This window comes from Prionailurus bengalensis, chromosome B1 (genome assembly GCF_016509475.1).
Source record: "Prionailurus bengalensis isolate Pbe53 chromosome B1, Fcat_Pben_1.1_paternal_pri, whole genome shotgun sequence".
Taxonomy (NCBI): domain Eukaryota; kingdom Metazoa; phylum Chordata; class Mammalia; order Carnivora; family Felidae; genus Prionailurus; species Prionailurus bengalensis.
In genome coordinates this window covers 204357597-204378076 of record NC_057344.1, presented here as the reverse complement: position 1 = coordinate 204378076, position 20480 = coordinate 204357597, and the positions used below count along the sequence as shown (strand labels likewise).

General features: G+C 45.6%; 1 protein-coding gene across 1 annotated transcript in view; it reads left to right on the top strand.

Moving 5' to 3' along the window:
- HTT (huntingtin) overlaps window positions 1-20480 on the top strand; it is a 149621-nt gene that overhangs the window by 27758 nt on the left and 101383 nt on the right. The window contains exons 4-12 of the mRNA XM_043573106.1: window positions 1614-1673; window positions 2063-2142; window positions 3720-3858; window positions 6341-6482; window positions 7415-7593; window positions 12942-13143; window positions 14310-14357; window positions 16771-16851; window positions 18210-18571. Coding sequence (XP_043429041.1) covers window positions 1614-1673; window positions 2063-2142; window positions 3720-3858; window positions 6341-6482; window positions 7415-7593; window positions 12942-13143; window positions 14310-14357; window positions 16771-16851; window positions 18210-18571 — 1293 coding nt within the window. The remainder of the gene's footprint in view (window positions 1-1613; window positions 1674-2062; window positions 2143-3719; window positions 3859-6340; window positions 6483-7414; window positions 7594-12941; window positions 13144-14309; window positions 14358-16770; window positions 16852-18209; window positions 18572-20480) is intronic.

Genomic DNA, 20480 nt, shown 5'->3' with positions numbered 1-20480 from the left:
AGAGGCGGGCTGTCACAGGCTCGATTTGGCAGCTGAGCGGGCATGTCTGCTTCAGTGTGGAAGGTTCAGGAGCAGGGAAGGGTCAGATTGCTGTCCCCAGGGTCTGGGAACCCCGGTTCTGTGCTATTATTAGGGGTTTGAGGGTTTGTTTTCTCTTGTTACAAACTAAATTTGAGATTAGCTTATAAAACATACCGTGAAATAAAACTTGGGATATACCGTCTGGTTTTATTTGCAAGTAGCGCCTTAATATATGTTTGTCTGTTTTGGTGTGTTCATTTAAGGATTTTTAGTAGAAGCTGAAATGGAAGGATTAGGATTTAAAAATTTCTGAGATATTGGGGTGCCTGGGTGGCTCAGTTGGTTAAGTGTCCGACTTCTGCTCAGGTCATGATCTTGCGGTTCGTGAGTTTGAGCCCCTCATCGGGCTCTGTGCTGACAGCGTAGAGCCTGGAGCCTGCTTCAGATTCTGGGTCTCCTTCTCTCTTTTCCCCTCCCCTGCTCACACTCTGTGTCTCTCCCTCTCTCTCTCTCTCTCTCTCTCTCTCTCTCTCTCAAAAAATAAATAATAAGCGTTAAAAAAAAGAATTAAAAGAAACATTTCTGAGATATTGTTATACTTTGGAACCTCCCCAAATGGAGCTCTGCTTTTGACTTTAAAGCTCACCGAACCAGTAGGTGAGTCACCTGAGTTTTACTCAGACCAGCTCAGGTTGTAGCCATCATATGCTGTGTATCACATGAGAGAAGCTTGGTTTGAGGCTTGGTTATGTCTCTGCTGTCTTCTTGGCGGACAGGCCATCGGCAGAACCGTTTCAGAGGAGAGGGTTCCCAGGGGCAAGAGTGGGGGCCAGGACTCTTTCCTTCCCTTCCAACCCGAGAAGCCCTCTCTGACATGGGCTTTGTGCGGGCAAGCTGGTGGTGGCTCTCAGCCATTCTCACTGGGTTGAAGTTGACCTCGTGGCCATTAGTTTTGGTTTGGCCCCTAAGTGAGCAGGGATGGGGGCGAGAAATGTGCTGTGAGGAGCACAAGACTCCTCGCTGGCTGTGGGTTCTGAGCCGTGGGGCTGGGAGCACCCATGCGTCCAGGGAGGACCTTGGGAAAGGACAAGGGCTCTGTGCCCGCCAAGACGTGTGTTCCCACGTCGAGCGAGGGGCTCTCATCTTCCAAGTGGACTCCCCGCCCTGCTGGCACCACAGACCTCATTCAGGCCATTGCTAATGTTGGTTCATCTAGCAGAATGCACTTTAATGAAGAAAAACCTTTCAGATGTTTTCTTCTCTTGCTGAAGACCTATAAAGGGTTTGATATAAGAGCATTAGAATGAATTTGAACCATCTACCGTTTAACCTCAGTATTATGTAGTATTTGACTATAGATCAAGTTGAATTCTTTTGCTTCTGTGTTTTTATTCAAGTGAATGACCTGTGTCTAGTTTATTCAGTATCTTACCAAATATATGTGCCTCTTTCTTAACGAGCAGGCTCTTGGTTGAGTTTGCTCTTCTGTTCTACTTTGCCCCCGAAGTGAAATTTTAATTGCCTTTTAGTTTTCTTCCGGGCTGCTGGTAGAATGAGCCTTCTGCGACCAGCTCTCTTGTGTTCCGTTGCAGGCGCTGATGGACTCGAATCTTCCGCGGTTACAGCTTGAACTCTATAAGGAAATCAAAAAGGTAGGCTTTTGTTTTCTCTTACTGAAGGAAGTGGTAACTGTGTCACTGCATGGAGCGGTGAAATCTTGTCTTTTATTTAATAAGTGGGAATGTGAGAAGGAAATGCTGTTTGGTAAAGCAGACTTCACTGTTTTATTTTTCTTTGCAAGGTTGCTCTTCATTATTTCATTATTTATGAGAGGAGATGGGAATTAGTTTCTGTATCTGTGTAAGTGAAGCCCCTCGGCCGCGACGTTTCTGCAGTGGTTACGCTTGTGCGCGGCCTTGTCTCTAAAACGTAGAAATAAGCAATAGACAGATGCTCTTGTGTCTGTGAGGACCCTTTGGTGCATAGTGTCCCTGACTCTGAAATGTAACATGTCACTCTCCGCCCCCCCCCCCCCCCTTAGAATGGCGCCCCCCGGAGCCTGCGTGCTGCCCTGTGGAGGTTTGCGGAGCTGGCTCACCTGGTTCGGCCTCAGAAATGCAGGTAGGCAGTGCGCTCTGGCCTATTAGCGCTGTGCGTTGGTGGGGAGCCAGCTCCTGTGGATTCTGTACCTCTCAGCTCAAGTGTCTTCCCTGAGCTCTGGCTGACGCTGTCCGCCACTGCCTTCCGCGTTGTGGCCGGTGTTTCCTGCTTCTGTTCTCATCATAGCACTTCTCAGAAGCACTCTGGGACGCTGTCGGTGTGTGTGTTCATTTTCTGTCCACCCACGCCCCCAAGAGACAGAGGCACGCCCCCCAGGATAGCGGGGTCTTCCCCGTGTGTCCTCTGTGGCAGCACGGCCCCGGTGACCGTGTCTGCACGTGCTCGTCGCCGAGCAGATGCTCATCATGTGGTTGAAGGTTGAGAACCGGTCTCATCATTGCTTGCCGTAGGAATTCTCTAGAAATATGCCTTTGTCTCTCATATGGGTTCGAACTGTGAGTGTTAAACTGAATAAAGTTTGACTAGTGGGAACAGTCTGTCCCCAGGGGATTGAGAATCAAAAGAAGTCCCTGGTTTTTAATCTGTGCCTTCTTCTCCTTAACCAGCAAGACTGATGTCCAGAGGCCCTGGGCTGCGTCCCGGAGGAGCCGGTGCAGGGGCCCCGACCCTCACTGTTAGTGGGAAACCACGATTTATCCCACTGATTTTGAGTTGAACAAGAATCTTATGTGGCTGTGGAGATATGTCACAAAGGAAATTTCTTTTTATGCAACTTTTTTCTTTTACTATCCATATTTTGAAATTTTTTTTATATCTTTGAAGCAGCACATCCCAAGTTCTCCACACAGCAGCCCAAGTGACCTTAAAAAATGTGATCGGGTCATGTCATTTCCTTACTTAAACTTTCTACTGAAAGTCATTTCCCAGAGCTGTTGAGATAAAATCCGGACTCCTTACTCGGGGAGATCTTGCCTCCGCTGACTACCATCTCGGCCACTGTCTGTTAGCACATTGGCCTGATGTTGCTTCTTTGCACGTTTCTTTGTTCCTCGGGGCTGGTTTATTTTTTTCAGGCAAAATAGTCCCTTAGTCCCAGGTGTAGGCCTGCTCTTCTCCGCCACGAGAGGGCGCCTGTTCACATTGGGCGCGTGTTTGTGAGGGGTCTCCTGTGGTTTCCGCTCTGCTGTCCAGTGACTCTCTTCTCCTGCATCCTGCACGGTCTGCTTTTCCTCTCTGGAGGGCCACGTCTTATCTCGAAGACCGTATTTAGTTTGAACACTTAAAAATATTTCCTTGCAAAGCTCCTTTTCCAAGAAAATGTTTCATTTCTTAACTTTTATTTGTTACCTATTATTTTCTGATTTAAAATATGAATACTTCACTGTTATAATTTACTACGAACGGCTTTTCAAACAAGGTGAGAGTCCTGTGTGATTACAGAGAAATGAAGGATGAACGTCTCCCAACACTGGAACTTGGTGTGCATTTAGCCCCCCTGATCTTTTTGTCTACTTTCTGTTAAGGACTGTTTTGCATATGAAAACTGGCTCTTCCCTAACAGGTACTAAACTAATTGTTTTCTTTTCCTCAGTAAAGTAGACCTGGAAGAATAACTCATGTTCCTTTCATACATGCAGGCCTTACTTGGTAAACCTTTTGCCTTGCCTGACTCGAATAAGCAAGAGACCCGAGGAATCTGTTCAGGAGACCTTGGCTGCAGCTGTACCTAAAATTATGGCTTCTTTTGGCAATTTTGCAAATGACAATGAAATTAAGGTACGATTATCACCGTAAGTCACAAATGTGAATGAGTTTTGTGGGCTTTTTGGACAGGCCATCGTGTGAGAGCACGTCTTGAGTTATATTGTGCTTCATAATTTAAGTTAAAATGTTTTTAATTATTTCGAGGCACACGGACAGCTTCTTTCTATTTCTGCTTTCTTATTGTGGGGTAGAGTTAAGTAAGGAGATGGTTTATAGATGCAAATTCAGAAGGTGGTTTTCTAGAACAGATTGGTTCTTGGTATATTAGGTGGACTCCTTAACCTAGCTGGGGAGAGGTGACTGTCCCAGAAGTGCAGGCAGGAGAAAGCTCACTGATGGTCCCCTGTAGCCAGTGGGGACCACTTGACCTCTGTTCTGTGCCCAACAAGCAAAATAAGCAGCCTCCACACTCACGTTTGTGTTTTATTTAGTTTAAATTTTTTTTTAAGTTTGTTTATTTATTTTTGAGAGAGAGACCGAGAGAGTGAGCCTGGGAGGGGCAGAGAGAGAATGAGGGAGACAAAGAATCCCAGGCCGGCTCCATACCGTCAGCACAGGGCCCAATGTGGGGCTTGAACTCACAAACCGTGAGATCACGACCTGAGCCGAAACCAGGAGCTGGACTCCTAACTGACTGAGCCACCCAGCTGCCCCTGTGTTTTATTTTTAATGACCAGAAATTGTGACCCTGCCACATGAGGATTCTTGACTTCTTCCTTTTTGTGGGCCATTCCTTTGTTAGTGTTTCTTTTGGCATTTCCATCCACATTTCTAGATAACATGCTATATAGCATATATATCGTAGCAATATACAGCTAGGTGGCTTGGTTTTTTTTGTTTGTTTGTTTTTTTGTTTTTAAATGAGTGATAAATTTAGTTCTAACTGGCTCCCATCTTCTTACTATAGTTACGTTAGTATTCAGTGTGGCATTTCATGCCCAAGTAATAGTCACAACAATGTTCCGTGCTACGATTCTATTTCTTTGTAGAACTTTTTGGTTTTTTGGGAGTTAATAATTGCCTCTTTTTTATTTTGCCTGTTATTCTTTGGCCATTGATATCTTCTCATACTTTCCAACAGCTTTGTAAAATGTGTCTCAGTGCAATTCTGCACATGGCAGACCATGTATTGGGTCCATTTTCTCCACCGGAGTCCTCTGACCTAGAATTCTCCAGCTGTCTGCCTCGGTCTGGTCCGGATGCTCTTTAGGCCTGAGGTGCAGTTGTATCTTCAGACTTTTCTTTGCTGTCATCCTAGGAATCGTTTTTGCTGCTTTCCTTTTGGACGCCTGATTTCTGGATGCCATACCTTTACCTTTCTAGGCATACCTCCTTGTTTTGATGGAATTTGTGTCATCTCTTATTTCTGTTTTCCTTTTCTTTTTTCTGTACTTTCTAGACGTCCATCTCAAACCCTTCTGTTGTGTTCGTTAATATCTAAGAGCTCCTTGTGTTCAGAATGATTATGTTTTCTGGCATCCTCTTCCTGCTTCATGAATATACTCTTCTCTTTCTGAGGATGGATTACAGTTTTCTTGACAACTTTTTTTGACTTCTGTTTCTTCTGACTTCCTCTGTTCTGGTCTTTCTCTGTTACGTTGGCACTTGTGCATTTAGATTTGAGTGAGACTCTAAAAAGCTGATTGGAAGCAGGTGTATGGTGGGGACTTGTCCCCTGGTGAGCTTTCCGAGGTGATGGATGGTGAGCCTGCTTTCCCTCTGTGAGCCTGCTTCCTTCGGGGTCGAGTATTTTTAGGATGACATTTTATCTTTTTTGGTTTATTAGCTGTAACTCTTTGTTGTGCTTTTAATTGTTACCTGGTTCTTACATAAGATAGTTTCCAAACTCGTGAAAGTAGGTGATCACGCCTTTTTTGGATATTTTTGTTAAGACTTACATGGCCACCATTGGTATTCTAGCACCATCTCCTTTGGGTCAGCCTGTTGCTTCAGAGACCAAGGCGTCTTCTCCTGCTCCTTAGGAAACACCCGCGGGCACTGTGCTGCTGCAGTCCAGCTTGTTCGCGGGGGTTGCAGGCCAGGAAGCACCTCCCGGTGACACTAGCAGCACAACTGCAAGCCGTCCCTCAGGCTAGGACGTGGCTCTAGTTGGTGACCACTCTCTTCTCCTTGACTTTGTCATTTTCATTTTCGTTGTTGTTGTCGTTGTTGTTTTTCACTGCCCTTATTTTCCAGTGTCATTTGCTGACCCTGTACCCAAATGCCGTGGGCACACCTTTTCCAGAAGCTCAGGTGTTCACTCTTGGGTACAGGACGTACGTCCTGAACAAGGTCCCTACTTACAGTTTATAGGGAAGTAAGTAGACTGCATGTTTGCAGACTGCTCTGGAATGTCCCGAATTTGGGATGCTACAGGAAAGTCCATTTGTTTACAACCTACACTCTGTGAGAATTTGGAGTACGTTTTCTGAAATAAAATGGTAAGCTTCATAGGAGTTTGGTCTTTTATCTACTTGGATTTGTGTTTCCCTAGGTTCTATTGAAGGCTTTCATAGCGAATCTGAAGTCAAGCTCGCCTACCATTCGGCGTACTGCAGCTGGCTCAGCAGTGACCATCTGCCAGCACTCCAGAAGGACGCAGTACTTCTATAGCTGGCTACTGAACGTACTCCTGGGTAAGATGCAGCGTGGTTGGGATTTTCCCCACCGTGTGGCACAGTCTCTCGCATTTGCCTGACACAGAGCTTTTTTTTTTTTTTTCTTCTTCTTTTTTTTTTTTTTTTTAATTAGAGCGTGTGTGCAGTGGGAGGGGCTGAGGGACAGGGAGGGAGAATCTTAAGCAGGTTCCACACTCATCGCAGAGCCTCGTGCAGGACTGGATGCCACGACTCTCAACCCAAACCAGGAGTTGGACATTCAACCAACTAAGCCACCCAGGCACCCCCTGAGACAGAGCTTTTAAATTCTTTAAAATCGGGCACCCCTCATCTCCCAGCCCAGGCCCTTTGGCACCGGCTGACCACTGAATGGGAACTCTGGGGAGGCTGCCATGAGCCCACGTCGGGCCTTTGTGATGACTAGGAAAGGGCCCCTTCTCTGTGTCCAGGACAGCTCGCAGGGCAGTGGCTGTGAGGCAGCGTGCCACCCCGTGCACCTGGCCTGGCCCTCGTGCCGCAGACTTCACACTGTATGTGCCAGCAAGGAGCATAGTGAGTCCCTGAGGCCTCTCGCAGGCTCCCCGTGCAGGTGTGGGTCTGCTCCCGGTTTCTCCTGTACTTGGGGTGGTTGTGGAAATCAACGCTAGCCAGCGCTGAGGGGGCCGTGTGGACATTTGATACGAAAGAACTGCCTGCCTTTCAGATGCAGCCAGACTCACTCTAACGGGCCTCGCTCAGCCCAGGATGTAAAGCTGCTCCTTTAAAGCCACTCCCGGATTTTGGCCTGAAGATGAGATACCTGTGTATTTTTCTACAGTAATGTTTGTCCATCTTGATTCCTCACTGCCAACCTCGTAATACGGTTCTCCTGTGGATCTCTTCTTTTAAACAAGCGAAGCTGTGAATCTCCAAGCAGATGATGATAAGAAATCTTACTGCTGCCTTTCTAGGCTTGCTGGTTCCTGTTGAGGACGAACACTCTACCCTCCTGATTCTCGGAGTGCTGCTCACGTTGAGGTATTTGGTGCCCTTGCTGCAGCAGCAGGTCAAGGACACAAGCCTGAAAGGCAGCTTTGGGGTGACACGGAAAGAAATGGAAGTCTGTCCCTCAACTGAGCAGCTCATCCAGGTAGGAGCCACGTGGCGCACTCTAGTGCCCGTATGTAAATGACATTCAGAGCATCAAATAATTTGGAAGAGAAATGGGAGAGCCGAGGATTAATAGTCTCTGCAGCTGGGCCACCTGGTTCCGATCCTAGGTCACGACCCCTAGCTGTGTGACCTCTGTATGGCACATTCCCTGCATGAAGGTAATCTCTCGTGAGGCTTCCGAGAATGCCGTACCCTGTTTGTAAAGCCAGGACTCATGAAATGTGCTCGTTCGTACAGTAAGTATTTATTGAGCATCCACTGTGTGCTTGGCACTAGGGCAGGTGCTGGGGATGCAGTGGTGAGCTCTTTCGGTGTGGTCTCTGCCCCCGGAACCCGTGGTCTGGTGTACTGGTCTCTCTACCCGGGGAGTTAGGAACATGGTCCCCTGGGGCATAGGAACAATATGTTAAAACTTCTCTTTGCAGTATAGAGAAACCCTGTATACATTCTGATACGATGTGATCAGCAGCTGACTTCAGCAGTTGACTTCATTCTTTGTGGTGTGCTCATCCAGGTTATTTTGTTAACCTTGAGTGTGGCTGCGTTTCAAGCAATTTCATAAGCTTGGCTTAACATGTTAGGGTTTTCACCATATTTCGTGTACTGGATGCTACTGAAGCCCTTACCTTTCCTGTAAGTCACATGGTCATATGGTGTATACAGGAGGCGAGGCATACAACCTGGGGTCTTGAGAGGGGTGCCTTGGTTCTGTTTTCTGCTTTCCACATATCGATGACGTTGTAGTTCATAGGTATTTATTTGGGCCAAGTGGACTTATGAGTTGTGCCCCTTACCTAAACTTTGTAGGGTACAAAATTTTAAGTGGCTTAAAATAATTCTTGCATAGAATTGATGACTCGAAGGTAATGCTTTAACGATTTAGGCATTGAGTTAGGTAATATTTGTAAAGTGCTTAGAATATTTCCTGGTGCATGGTAAGGCCCTGGGAGTGCTGGTTAATGAAAAATAACTGAGAAGGAGCAGGCTCTAAGAAAGTTTGGGGTCTGACAGTTCACTCCAACCAGCCACCCTTCTGCTGTCTTATAGAATATCAGTAATGACGTTCTCAGGAGATGACGATTACATACTGCCCTCTCAAAAAACCATTACTGAATGTTTTAGTGAGTAAAACAGGTTTTCTAGAGGTAATAATACATTTAAAAAATGGTTATTTCATTCTTATCTTGCTTGTTTTACGTTTTATTATGGTGATTTCCAGACATACAAACGCAGGTGGAATAGCCTTTAGTAATTATCGCCTGTGTTAATAATTATAAACTCAGGGTCAATTATGGTTCTCTCATTATCCCTTTTTTTGCATTATTTTGAAGCAAATTCCAATCATTGTATCTTGAAGTATACCAGTTTGTATCCTTCTTTGTTTTTACAACTTACTGACAATGCCATGGTCACACCTAAAAAGAAAAGAACATTTCCTTAACATCAATTATCCACTCATCCCGTCAGTTGTTTACTTCATTCTTTTGGAATCAGTATGCAAGTGAGATTGGCTGACAAGGACCGTGACTCTCTTTGGTCTGATGGTCACTTCCATTGTGAGTCCATTTGTTGAAGGGACAGATTGTCCGGTGGCAGTCCTGGCAGTCTGATTGCTTACGATTTTGTAAGTGAACATATTTGTTTTCTGTATTTCCTATAAATTGATAACCAGCTAGAGTCTTGTCAGATTCAGTACACATTTTATGATGTGCATGATATCTGAGCTCTGTAGTACTCGTATAATATTTTAAAATAAATACGTAAGTACTGCAGTTCCATACTCAGAATTTTTTTCTGATGTTTAAAGAAGTGCTGCTTGGTCAAGAAACGTTGGAGATCATTAGTCTACCGGGAGAAGCAAGCCAATAATCACTAGACGGCGTGGTGAGGCGGTGGGTTCGGGGTGCTGTGGAAGCACAAGTGAGGAGGCCCCTGCATGACCAAGGTCGGGGAGGCGTGCCCGAGAGGCTTGGTTAAGAGCTGATGCTGATGGTGGGTAGCATTTGACCAGACGCCCGGAGGTGGGAGAAGTTTATAGGCAGAGACTACAGCCTTTGCCAAGTCCAAGGAGTGAGCATGCGTGTGCAGATGGGAACCGATGTGGGTCCCACGAGGTCTCAGGGCTCCTCGCCGATTAGCAGGGGTGCTGGTGAAAGTCGTGTGAGGCTAGAGGGATGTTGGAAACTATGTCAGACTGGGGCAGCAGTAATCCTGGGAGGACCGAGTGAAGGGTATGGGGTGCGGTGCTTAAGTACTAATTTTCTTAATGGTGACTTTTCTCCAAAGTGAGCAAATGATACTGCACAGCACTGAATGAGCATGCAAGACACGATTATCTCTAAATCATATTTTAATCCATTTTCTTTTGGCTGATAGCCATCCTGAGTTAAATTGTTTTGAGTAAGAAGTTCAACTCTGCCAATGTAATTTAGCTAACTACAGTATATTTAAATAGAACTTAAAGTAATCCTGAGCCTGGCTAAATTATAAACTGTAAAGTAAGTGTGGGCAAAATATAGATACTTTAAAGAAATTTTTTATTTAAAGTTTGTTTATTTTGATAGAGAAAGCTTGCGCAGGAGTCGGGGAGGGTCAGAGAGAGAGGGAGAGAGAGAGAGAGAGAGAGAGAGAGAGAGAGAGGGAATCCCAAGCAGGCTCCATACTATCAGATCAGAGCCTGATGCAGGGCTTGATCTTAAGAACCTTAAGATCATGACTTGAGCCAAAATCAAGAGTTGGACGCTTAACCGAGCCACCCAGGCCCCCTGGATACTTTTAGATATGCAAGAACTTAGTTTGCTTATCATTGTATGCTTTTTGAAAAACTTGTTGGAAGGTGTATTCCAGCAAAATGAGGAATAGATACAAAAAAAGAGGAAAGCCTGAAATCCATAAGCCACGACCTAAGAACCCAGAAATGTGGTAGAAGTACTGTAGGAGGGACTGGTGAGCAGCGCACCATCCAGACTGGGAACGGGGGTTGGAGGAGCTCCACGAAACTGCCCACAGCGAACGTCGGGATTAAGAAGCCGGGAACAAGGCGCCTGTATGTATTTACAAGGAGGGGAAAGAGCAGTGAAGAGCAGTTCTAGGAGAACCAGGAAGATTCATTAAAGGGTGTTACGCTCCAATTACGAAGCAAATTCCAGTGTCAACTAATTTTAAGCAAATCTTGGATTATGAGAAAAGAGAATCTGTTTATTATCTTTGGGACATTTTCTTTTAAGTGACACAGCACTAGTAAAAATGAAATGTTTCTTTTTGGGTCCGGTCACACGAACGGCCTTTGCAGTAAATAGTGTGTATGTACGCATGATAAGATACATGCTGGAGTTTTAATATTTATTTGCGTTAATTTATTTTTGAGAGGGAGACAGAGCATGAGTGGGGGAGGGGCAGAGAGAGGGAGAGAGAATCTGAAGCAGGCTCCAGGCTCCAGCTGTCAGCACAGAGCCCGACACAGGGCTTGAACTCACAACCGTGAGATCATGACCTGAGCCAAAATCAAGAGTTGGACACTTAACTGACCGAGCCACCCAGGTACCCCTTCATTCCATTTTTAGACTCAACTTCTAGGCAAAGCACATATGATTTAAATAGTGTTACATAGTATGTAAATGGTATAAATCTTAGTATGAAGTACTGAGGGGCACCTGGGTGGCTCAGTCGGTTAAGCGTCCGACTTCGGCTCAGGTCGTGATCTCGCGGTTCATGGGATTGAGCCCCACGTTGGGTTCTGTACTGGCAGCACAGAGACTGCTTGGGATTCTCTCTCCCTCTCTCTGCCCCTCCCCTGCTTGCGCTGTCTTTATCTCAAAATAAATAAACATTTAAAATAATTAATAATAATAATAGTATGAAGTAATGATGCTAACAGAACTTGGGAGGGGGTAGATGAGTAAAGGAAGTGTGAAGTGCTTATTTCTTCATTTTACATAGAAAGTTTGTCGAAAATAAATGGCTTCAGAAATCAAGGTAGAAGCCGATTATCGTGAGCAGGGTGCAGCGACCTTCCTCTGCAGGGCCAGCTCTTCAGCTCTACCACCGCGGCAGGAGGGCCACCACGGACGATAGATGTGGCTGTGCGCCCCCCACCCCCCTGTCTGTCCAGAAACAGGTGGTGGGCAGGTTTGGCCCGTGGACTGTAGTTGGTAGACCCGAGGCCCGTGGTGATAGAGGCTGTCCTCAGAAGAGCTAGACACAAATGATTAAAAGAAGCTGCCTCTGAGATATTTACTTTTTGTTTTATCCCCTCTATACTGTTTTTTTTTTTTTTTAATGTGTATTACTTTTAGGATATTAAAGGTAGTGCTGCCCAATTCACCAAATAAACACGCAGGGTGCCAGTTAAATTTGAATTGCAGAGAAATCGTAAATAATTTTGTGGTGTAAGTATGCCTGAAATTGCACAGGACATAGTTATGCTGCGAAATTATTCATCTAAGATTCAAATTTGACAGGGTGCTTAGTATTTTGTCCGGCAACTCTAATTAAAGGGAAAGAGAGGGGCACCCGGCTGGCATAGTCGGAAGAGCATGTGACTCTTGATCTCGGGGTCATGAGTTTGAGCCCCACGTTGGGTGTAGAGGTTACTGAAAAAAATAAAATTAAATTAAAATTAAAAAAGAAATAAAGGTAACAGACTGCAGTGTGTTCATATCATGTAATATAGTATTAAGAGCACTAGGAAAATTGGATGCGATGCTTTTAAAATGAAACTCTTGGGGTGGTTGGTGGCTCAGTCGGTTAAGCATCCAACTTCAGTACAGGTCATGACCTAGAAGTTGGTGGGTTCGAGCCCCGCGTCGGGCTCTGCGCTGACAGCCCGTAGCCTGGAGCTTGCAGCCTGCTTCAGATCCTGTGTCTCCCTCTCCTTCTGCTCCTCCCCAGCTTGTGCGCGCACTCTCTCTTTCTCTGTCTCTCAAAAGTAAATGGACAGACATTAAAAACAAGGTTTGGAAACTTTTTTTCCGTGGTGCTCAGGACACAGTGCCTCTTGCGTTGATTGTGAGACCAGCTGCAGTTGCCACGGACGGGAGCTTTCTTCTCCCTTCCTGCTCGCTGGTTGGGCAGAGGCAGGTCTTCGTTAGCCTGTGTGGCACTTGTGGAAGTGCCTCATTTTTGTAAGGAGTTAATCTGACCATGGGCAACGTGCCAGGAATTTAGAACACAGCACGGAAGCCGTGACCACGTTGGTAGACGTGATGGAGACGTTTCTAGGGGGAGAAATTAAGGCACAAATTTGCTAACATAAGACTCAAAAGCAGCGAACCCTACGACACGTTTTAGAGACCATGCTGATGACGCTCGTCCCTGTGTTTCCAGGTTTACGAACTGACCTTGCATTACACTCAGCACCAAGACCACAACGCCGTGACTGGGGCGCTGGAGCTCCTGCAACAGCTCTTCAGGACGCCCCCGCCCGAGCTCCTGCAGGCCTTGACCGCGCCGGGCGGCGGGCAGCGGAGCGGCGTGCAGTATGGGCCCGGCGGCCGGAGCCGCAGCGGCAGCATCGCGGAGCTCCTAGGTATGTTCTCCGGCGGTCGTCCCCGCGACGCCCGGCTTCCCTCACCGGACGGGCGGCCGGCCCGCCCTGTGCCGAGCGGGGCGCCCTTCGGGCCCTCGGAAGCCTAAGCTGTAGACGGGAAGACGGAAGTGTGGAGAGGTCAGGTGACAGAACGAGGCCTGCGTCTAAGGCCGGCTTCTCGACTCTGACCCGGCTGCCTCCACATGCCATCTCATCCGTCGGGAAACGAAAACTGTAGGGAAAGTGATTCCAGGACCCTCGTGTCGCGGCCCGAGATGGGATCTTCAAGTCTTTGTAGGGGCTTTAGAGTTCCTTTCTGCCCTTGAGGGCAGACGTTAGGAAACCCCTTCCTCTGCCCCCCCTCCCCCACCACTCTTCTTTAATTAAGCCTTTGGGGACGGGGCCCTAATCCCTGCACGGTGCTGCCCTGCAGACTGACCGCTGGTTTTCCTCCAGCCCCGGTGGGCCCTGTCTGACCTGGAGTTGCCCGTGGGAGCTGGAGTAGATGGGGACCCCGAAGCGTGGCCTCTAGCACTGGATCTGGCACAGAGGAGGCTCCTGTGGCTTTTGCTGACTCCAGGCTTCACCTGGGCCCGGCGGCGTGTGGTCGATGTAGCGCAGCGCGTGCGTGGCACGGCCTTTGCTCACGGCGTTGACAGCCGAGAGGGTGTGACTGGAGGCCTAATTGCTGCCTCGTTCGAACATAAATGTTTGCCTGAACCATGAGCAGAAAATGAGAATGTGCCTGTTCACGGCCCCGTGTACCGAAGAATCCTTTCCTCTGTGGAATGCACACCTTACGAAAACACTTGCCGGAAATACTAATTTCTAATGATTGTTTCCAATGAAAATTTATATTTGATTATTAATTGACCAGATAATCTGAGATTTCTAATGTCTTTCATTTGACTTTTTAAATGCACTTTATTTGAGCTTCTTTGGTATTTTAGGGCCCATCTTTAGATCTGTATATTTGAACGTTGATATAATTTTTATGTGTCAAAATTAAAGCGTTGTGCTGTGGTGGTTCAGCACTGCCTGTGGAAATATGTTCGTACATTCTCTAGTTTTAAAACTGAATCAAGCTTTTTGAAGATTTTCAAATTCCTTCTGGATTTTAACAGCTTGTCACCTTACTTTCATCTGTCATTTTCTGTGATTTACAGCCGGAGGGGGTTCTTCATGCAGCCCTGTCCTTTCAAGAAAACAAAAAGGTGATTATTTCAGAACTCAGAGTCTTATGTTGGGTCTCACTGCTTTTTCTGTATTTCTGTAATGCCTTCGACTGTGCCTATGTCTCTTCTCAGCAGAGTGATTGTATTTATAAACGTTGCTGGAATCTCATAACTGGGCCTGAATGGTTCTGTAGGGTGGCCTTGGAAAATTGCTTGTATATCAGAATCGTTGTGTCATAAATTTCTAATGCTTTAGGTCAGGGGTCAGCAAACTTTTCCTGTAAAGGGCCTCTGGTGGGCCTTCCTGTCTCTAATCGGTTCAGCTCTGCCTTGGGGCGGGAGGCAGCCGTAGCCCGTAGCCGTGGCCTGTGCTCAGCAAAGCTTTATTCACAGAAAGGGGCCTGTCCTGGTTTGCCTACTCCTTCATAGCGTCTGTGTTACGTTTTATAAAACTAACTTCCTTTTCTGTGAATTTTGTTTAGTATTAGTCAGGAATGATGTCTGCCTAATTATTTGGTTAATTTGGGTCTGATTATCATTTTTCAACCCTATTTAGCTTTGTACATGCCGGAACGTTCTGATACAATTTATTTCTATTAAATCACAGTGTTTTGGATCTGTAGTGTGATAGTTTTGGTGCACATTAATACTTTACGACACCAAGTATTTTATTTTCTGGTCTGGATCTCCATAGGAAAGAATTGCTGCATTTTCTGTTTCGAAATCTTAAAAGACTAATCTTTTTTTAACAATTTATTGAGGTATAATTGGTATACAACATATATTTTTTGAGTGTTTGAGAGCCTAATGCCTAATACTGTTTGCAGTATCGAATGGGATCTCAACAGGAATAATATTCTACCTTGACTGGATTAAGTAAACATTTCCTAGAACTTAGAATCAATAATATTTGGGCCATGATAGTGGCATACTTGATCAGGTTTGGGATTGTGGTGAAATACCGAGATTGTTCGAAGGCCACGAGGCTTCTGGGAAAGGGACTTTTCAGGCAGGTGGCTAAATTGCTCTGAGACTTGCCTTATTGCTTAGTCACCTTCCCTGTGAAGAAGACACAGGTGGCTGACTCCCACCACTGAGATGAGTTGTTTCCTTCTGGCCAGAAGGTTGTTGTGTCCTCAATATCTTTTTTGTTTTTCTACTATTTTGTTTTGTTTTGTTTGTTTTCCTTTTTCATGGGGACCTGTGGTTTTTAAGCTTTTTTGATATAGTTGCAGAATCCTTTTTTTTCAAGTGAGATCTGCAAATCTGTGGGAGACAGAGGCAGAGTGGATGTTGAATGTAGGATGGCAGGGCGGGGGTGCAGCAGCCTTGACCTTGCACCCTTTGAGGTGGGCTCTTTGGGTCAGAGTGGCAAACCCCTGATTCCAAAGATGGCAACTGCCCTCATTAACACCCAAGTGCACAGGGTGGAATTTTAATTTGCTTCCTCAAGGTAAACCACTTGCTCTGTAATAAAGGACTCTATTAGTAGATTAATCAAGTTGCCATGTTAATTTTATCTAGAGTTTGGGTATCCTTTGCTTTTTCTTTGCCTTTTTTCCCCCTTTAATGTCATATCTGTATAGATTTCTGGACGTTATCACACCTAGGGCCTATTTCTTGAAGAGTAGTGAAGTCAGAAGTCAGAAATTGCCAATAATGACTTCTATAGTGTCATCTCATGATCTCTGTGTAATGTAACCATAATGATTTAATTAGTCCAATTAAATCGTTACGGCTTTTTTTCTTTTTTCCTACTAATATGCTATATAAATTGACATAATTTGGAAACCAAGAACTGATAAATGTATTTTTAGGACTGTGCAGAAGATGAACCTTATCCCATCCTCCCAGATCAGGTTCTGATTGTCAGCCACAGAGTCTGGCAACTTAAAAGAGAACAGAACAGGAGAACAGGAAAAGAGAAAAGAGAACAGGAAAGACCTTCAGGGTCTTTCTGTTTTGTTTTTGAACTCTTTTTGTTTTTAAGTTTTTATTTTAATTCCAGCTGGTTACCACGTAGCACTATGCTAGTTTCGGGTGCGTGGTAGTTACATATGTGCTCTGGTTGCCAACAGAATTGGTTCCAGCCATAGCTAACAATCTTCAAGATTAAATAATAATATAAATTATTAAAAACACCAGGTCTAAGTCAGTAAATACTTATTAATTATTAAAATATTTGGTGTTATAGTTTGAGAATCATTGCTTTTAACTTTGTTCCATGTAGGTTTATTGATTTTAATAATATCTAAATATCATATTGTGGCTTCTTCGTGTTTAGCACACTAGACGTATAAAAATACTTTTATTTAAAAATATATTTCATATACTCTTATATGAGAGAGTGAACTAAATGTGCTTATGATTTGCCGCTTAGAATGTGCATCTGTTTGATTTTTAAAGTCCTTCGTGTAGCAAGCTTAAGGACTCTTGCTACATCATTTCCTAGGGAAAGTGCTCTTCGGAGACGCAGCAGCCTTGGAGGATGACTCCGAGTCCAGGTCGGAGGGCAGCAGCCCCGCCTTCGCAGGTAGCTCTGAGGGAGGGGCAGTGGTGCTCCCCTCCCTCCTCTCTACTGGCCCCTTCCCTGCACCTTCCCTACCCCTGTCCTGCCCCTCCTGAGGGGTAGCGGTGAAGCCAGCTCGCTCAAATGGTGGCTAACCCATGCTTCTTTTCGAACATTTACTTTGAAACGTGTCTGTGTGTTTTCTTGCATCAAATACTTGCTATTTTCCTTGGTTTAGGCTCTTTTAAAATTAGGTTTATGCTCCCTGAGCATAAGTCTTCTTATGTAGTAGGGGATGGTAGGTAAATGTCTCATGAATTACAGGGATTGTGAGGGTGAAATGGGATTAAAATTGTGGATAGTTTAACTTGAAAGAAATTTACATTTCTTACAGATTCTTTATTCACTTTATGAGTGATAAGTGTTGCTTAAGATACTAATAACTGGATTAAATGAGAGTGGTTTGGATTGTACAGTCCTATCCAAAAGATTATTTCTAGACAGCTGAAATAAGGCTAAGGTATTTGGGAAGGAAAATCTGAAAAATTCCAGCGGTGATTATTTATCTATTCACTTGTACAAAATAGAAATAGATTTTTTTTTTTTTTTAGTTACAAAAACAAAACAAAATTACAGCCGTCTGCAGTGTTGTCGAGCTCAAGGGCTCACTGGCCCTGGGGGCCTCCAGGAATGACCCCTGGTAACAGCTTGGCGTAGATCTTCTGGTAGTGAATTTTATGTGGTGTGTGTGTGTGTGTCTTTTTAGTGGGAATTAAAAAAAAGCTAGGAAAATGCTCTGCGCATTGGCCGGACAGGAGGGTAGGACTGGCTTAGCGGTCTTGAGCAGGGTCTGGGGAGAAGGAAAGCCCACCTCACAGAGACGGTGACTTTCTGTCGTTTCCGAGCCCTGCTGGCTGAGAGTGCGCAGACGCCCCGCCTCGCACCCCAGGCCAGGCCGCCTGTGAATCACAGAAATCCTTATGTGTGGCTCCAAGCCCTGGCTGGAGCTGTTGCTCAAGGACTTGAAGTGGTTATGTTACTGAGCGTGCTTCAGGTTTTACAGTGAGATCCCACTTCAGAATATTGACAGCATTTAAAACTATCTGCTGAGAATCCTTATTTTATTAATATGACATGGTAAGAGAGTAAAAAAAGGTAAGTCAAGAATACAGTGAAACACAATTTTAGTCATGTTTGAAGAATGCACTTTTGTCTTGCTTTTGAAATATACTAGTTCACATTTTCATGGTATTTCACGATTTTTTGCAGTTGAAACATTTGGTGACAGTGAATTTGGGGGTATTTTGTGGACATTTGATTTCAACGTCCCTGTTGAACGTTTTTCCTGGCCCTTTGAGGAATGAGTGTTTCTTTGTCTTCAGCCTCAGTCAAGGGTGAGATTGGTGGTGAGCTGGCGGCCTCTTCTGGAGTCTCCACTCCTGGCTCCGCCGGTTCAGCTGCCGACTCCGTGGGGCACGACATCATCACCGAGCAGCCCCGCTCACAGCACACGCTGCAGCCGGACTCGGTGGATCTGACCGGCTGTGACTTGGCGAGTGCTGCCACCGACGGGGATGAGGAGGACATCCTGAGCCACAGCTCTAGCCAGATCAGTGCCGTCCCGTCTGACCCAGCCATGGACCTGAACGATGGCACCCAGGCCTCCTCCCCAGTCAGTGACAGTTCCCAGACCACCACCGAAGGGCCCGATTCGGCTGTGACCCCTTCAGACAGTTCTGAAATCGTAAGTGGGTGCAGAGGGTGCCCCGGTTTCTGCAGAGAGGCCTCGCCTGGAGGCCCAGACCCAGGCCCTCCTGCCTGCTTCCCTCTCCCCGTGTGACTCACTAGTGAGAGTGCAGAGGTCAGCAGCTTAGGTCGTTAATGGAGAGTTCAAACCCACCTGAGAACCTCACTGAAGGAAATGGCCGAGTGGCATTTGTGTTGAACACGGAGGTCAGAAATTAGGTTAGCTGATGATATGAATGTTGCTAAAACTGCATTTTACATTCTGTAAGAACTTGTTGGGCACAGATCAAATCATTATTTAAGAAATCCATAAGGAGCCTGTTGGTAATAGATCTGTGGTCTTAATGCATTGTAATTAAAAACATTAATACTGTGCATTATTTTAATATTTTTTGGCTTTTCAAAATCTCTTACAACATATCCCATCTTATAGAGCATGGATTTAAGTACTTCTGATCTCTGAGCTAGTGGACAAGAAACACTTCGGGGATGGTCTCATCAAAAAGTTCAGGAAAAGTTTAGACTGAGTTTGACACCCCATTTTTTTAAAGCAATTTGTACTATTAAGTGTTCTGTTACTAGTTCATAGGTTTTATTAAGAACTTTTTTTTTTTAGCTTGGATAAATGCGGAAGCATTGAATGACAAATCAGGAGATAAAACAGTCGCCTGTCCCTACTGAGCAGTTGTCGAGTTGTCGTGTGCATGGGATTTCTGATGGCCAGGCAGATTAAGTTACTTGGGTAGAGAAGGGAGCTCACTGCCGGTTAGGGTTTTAACTAGAAAACCTGGCCGCGGAGGACAAATAACTGGACCAGTGGGTAAGAAAAGCATGAGCAGGTTCTGACCAGTATGCAGGGAGGGGAAGGTCGGGGAGAGTGCCGGGTCAGGAGCAGTGTGTTAAGTGGGTGGGGCGGGGGGAGATTCTGGTGTGTTTTATTGCACCAGTTTCCATGGGTATCTTGCCTCTTCACAGTGGATGATTTCTGGTGAATTTGTTAGAAATAGGAGTGAAGGACCATAGGAGATTCTGAAAACTTCTGGTCTCCCGAGGTTACCCAGTGGTTCACTGCGTAACAGTGCTGGGAGTAGGGCCTCTGCGGGTCTCTCTGGCCTGTAGAGAATGAACACCTTTCCTTGATAATTTCCACATTGGTGTAGTTCTTTCTAGTTTATGAGGTACTTCCATGTCCCATACGTAATCATTAATTATTTGCTGAACAAATACATGGAGCGCCTGTTAAGCTCCAGGGATTGTTCCCACGCCGGGCGTAAGTAGAGGGCACCACATGCAGAGCTGCTCGCAGAAAGCTAACATCCTAGGGTGGGAGTCGCAGGACTCCATATTGGGCCGGACAGCGAAGATCTTTGGCTTTCTGAGCCATACTGCCTGTGTCACGTAGTCCTCTCTGCTGCTGTGTGAAAGCGGCCATAGACAGTATGTCAATGAACTAGCATTCCAATAAAACTTCATTTATAAAAACAGGTGGCGGGCCAGGTTTGGTCCTTAGGTCATAGCTTCATTGTCCCTATTCTAGAGCGTGTGCGTGTGTGGGGGGGGCAGATAATAAGCCAATAATCAGTCAATCAGTACGTAAATAAATAGGTGGTGATAAGTGCCACAGACGGAAGAAGCAAAGTGAAGGGGCTGGGGAATTTCCTCGTGAGACAGCTCAGCGTGGTGGTTCAGGGGCCTGTTGCAGGGAGCCACCAGAATGTGGACCTGTCGTTGACTCGCTGTGCAGTCTGGGGCACTTGTGTCCCCTCTTGCCTCAGTTTTCTCATCCATAGATTGAGGACAGCAGTACTTGTGCCTTAAGGCTCACGGAGGTTACAGGAGCCCAGACGTGTCAAGTGCTTTTTGATCCTGCCTGGCACGTAGTAAGATATTCAGAAAGTATTGGTTTT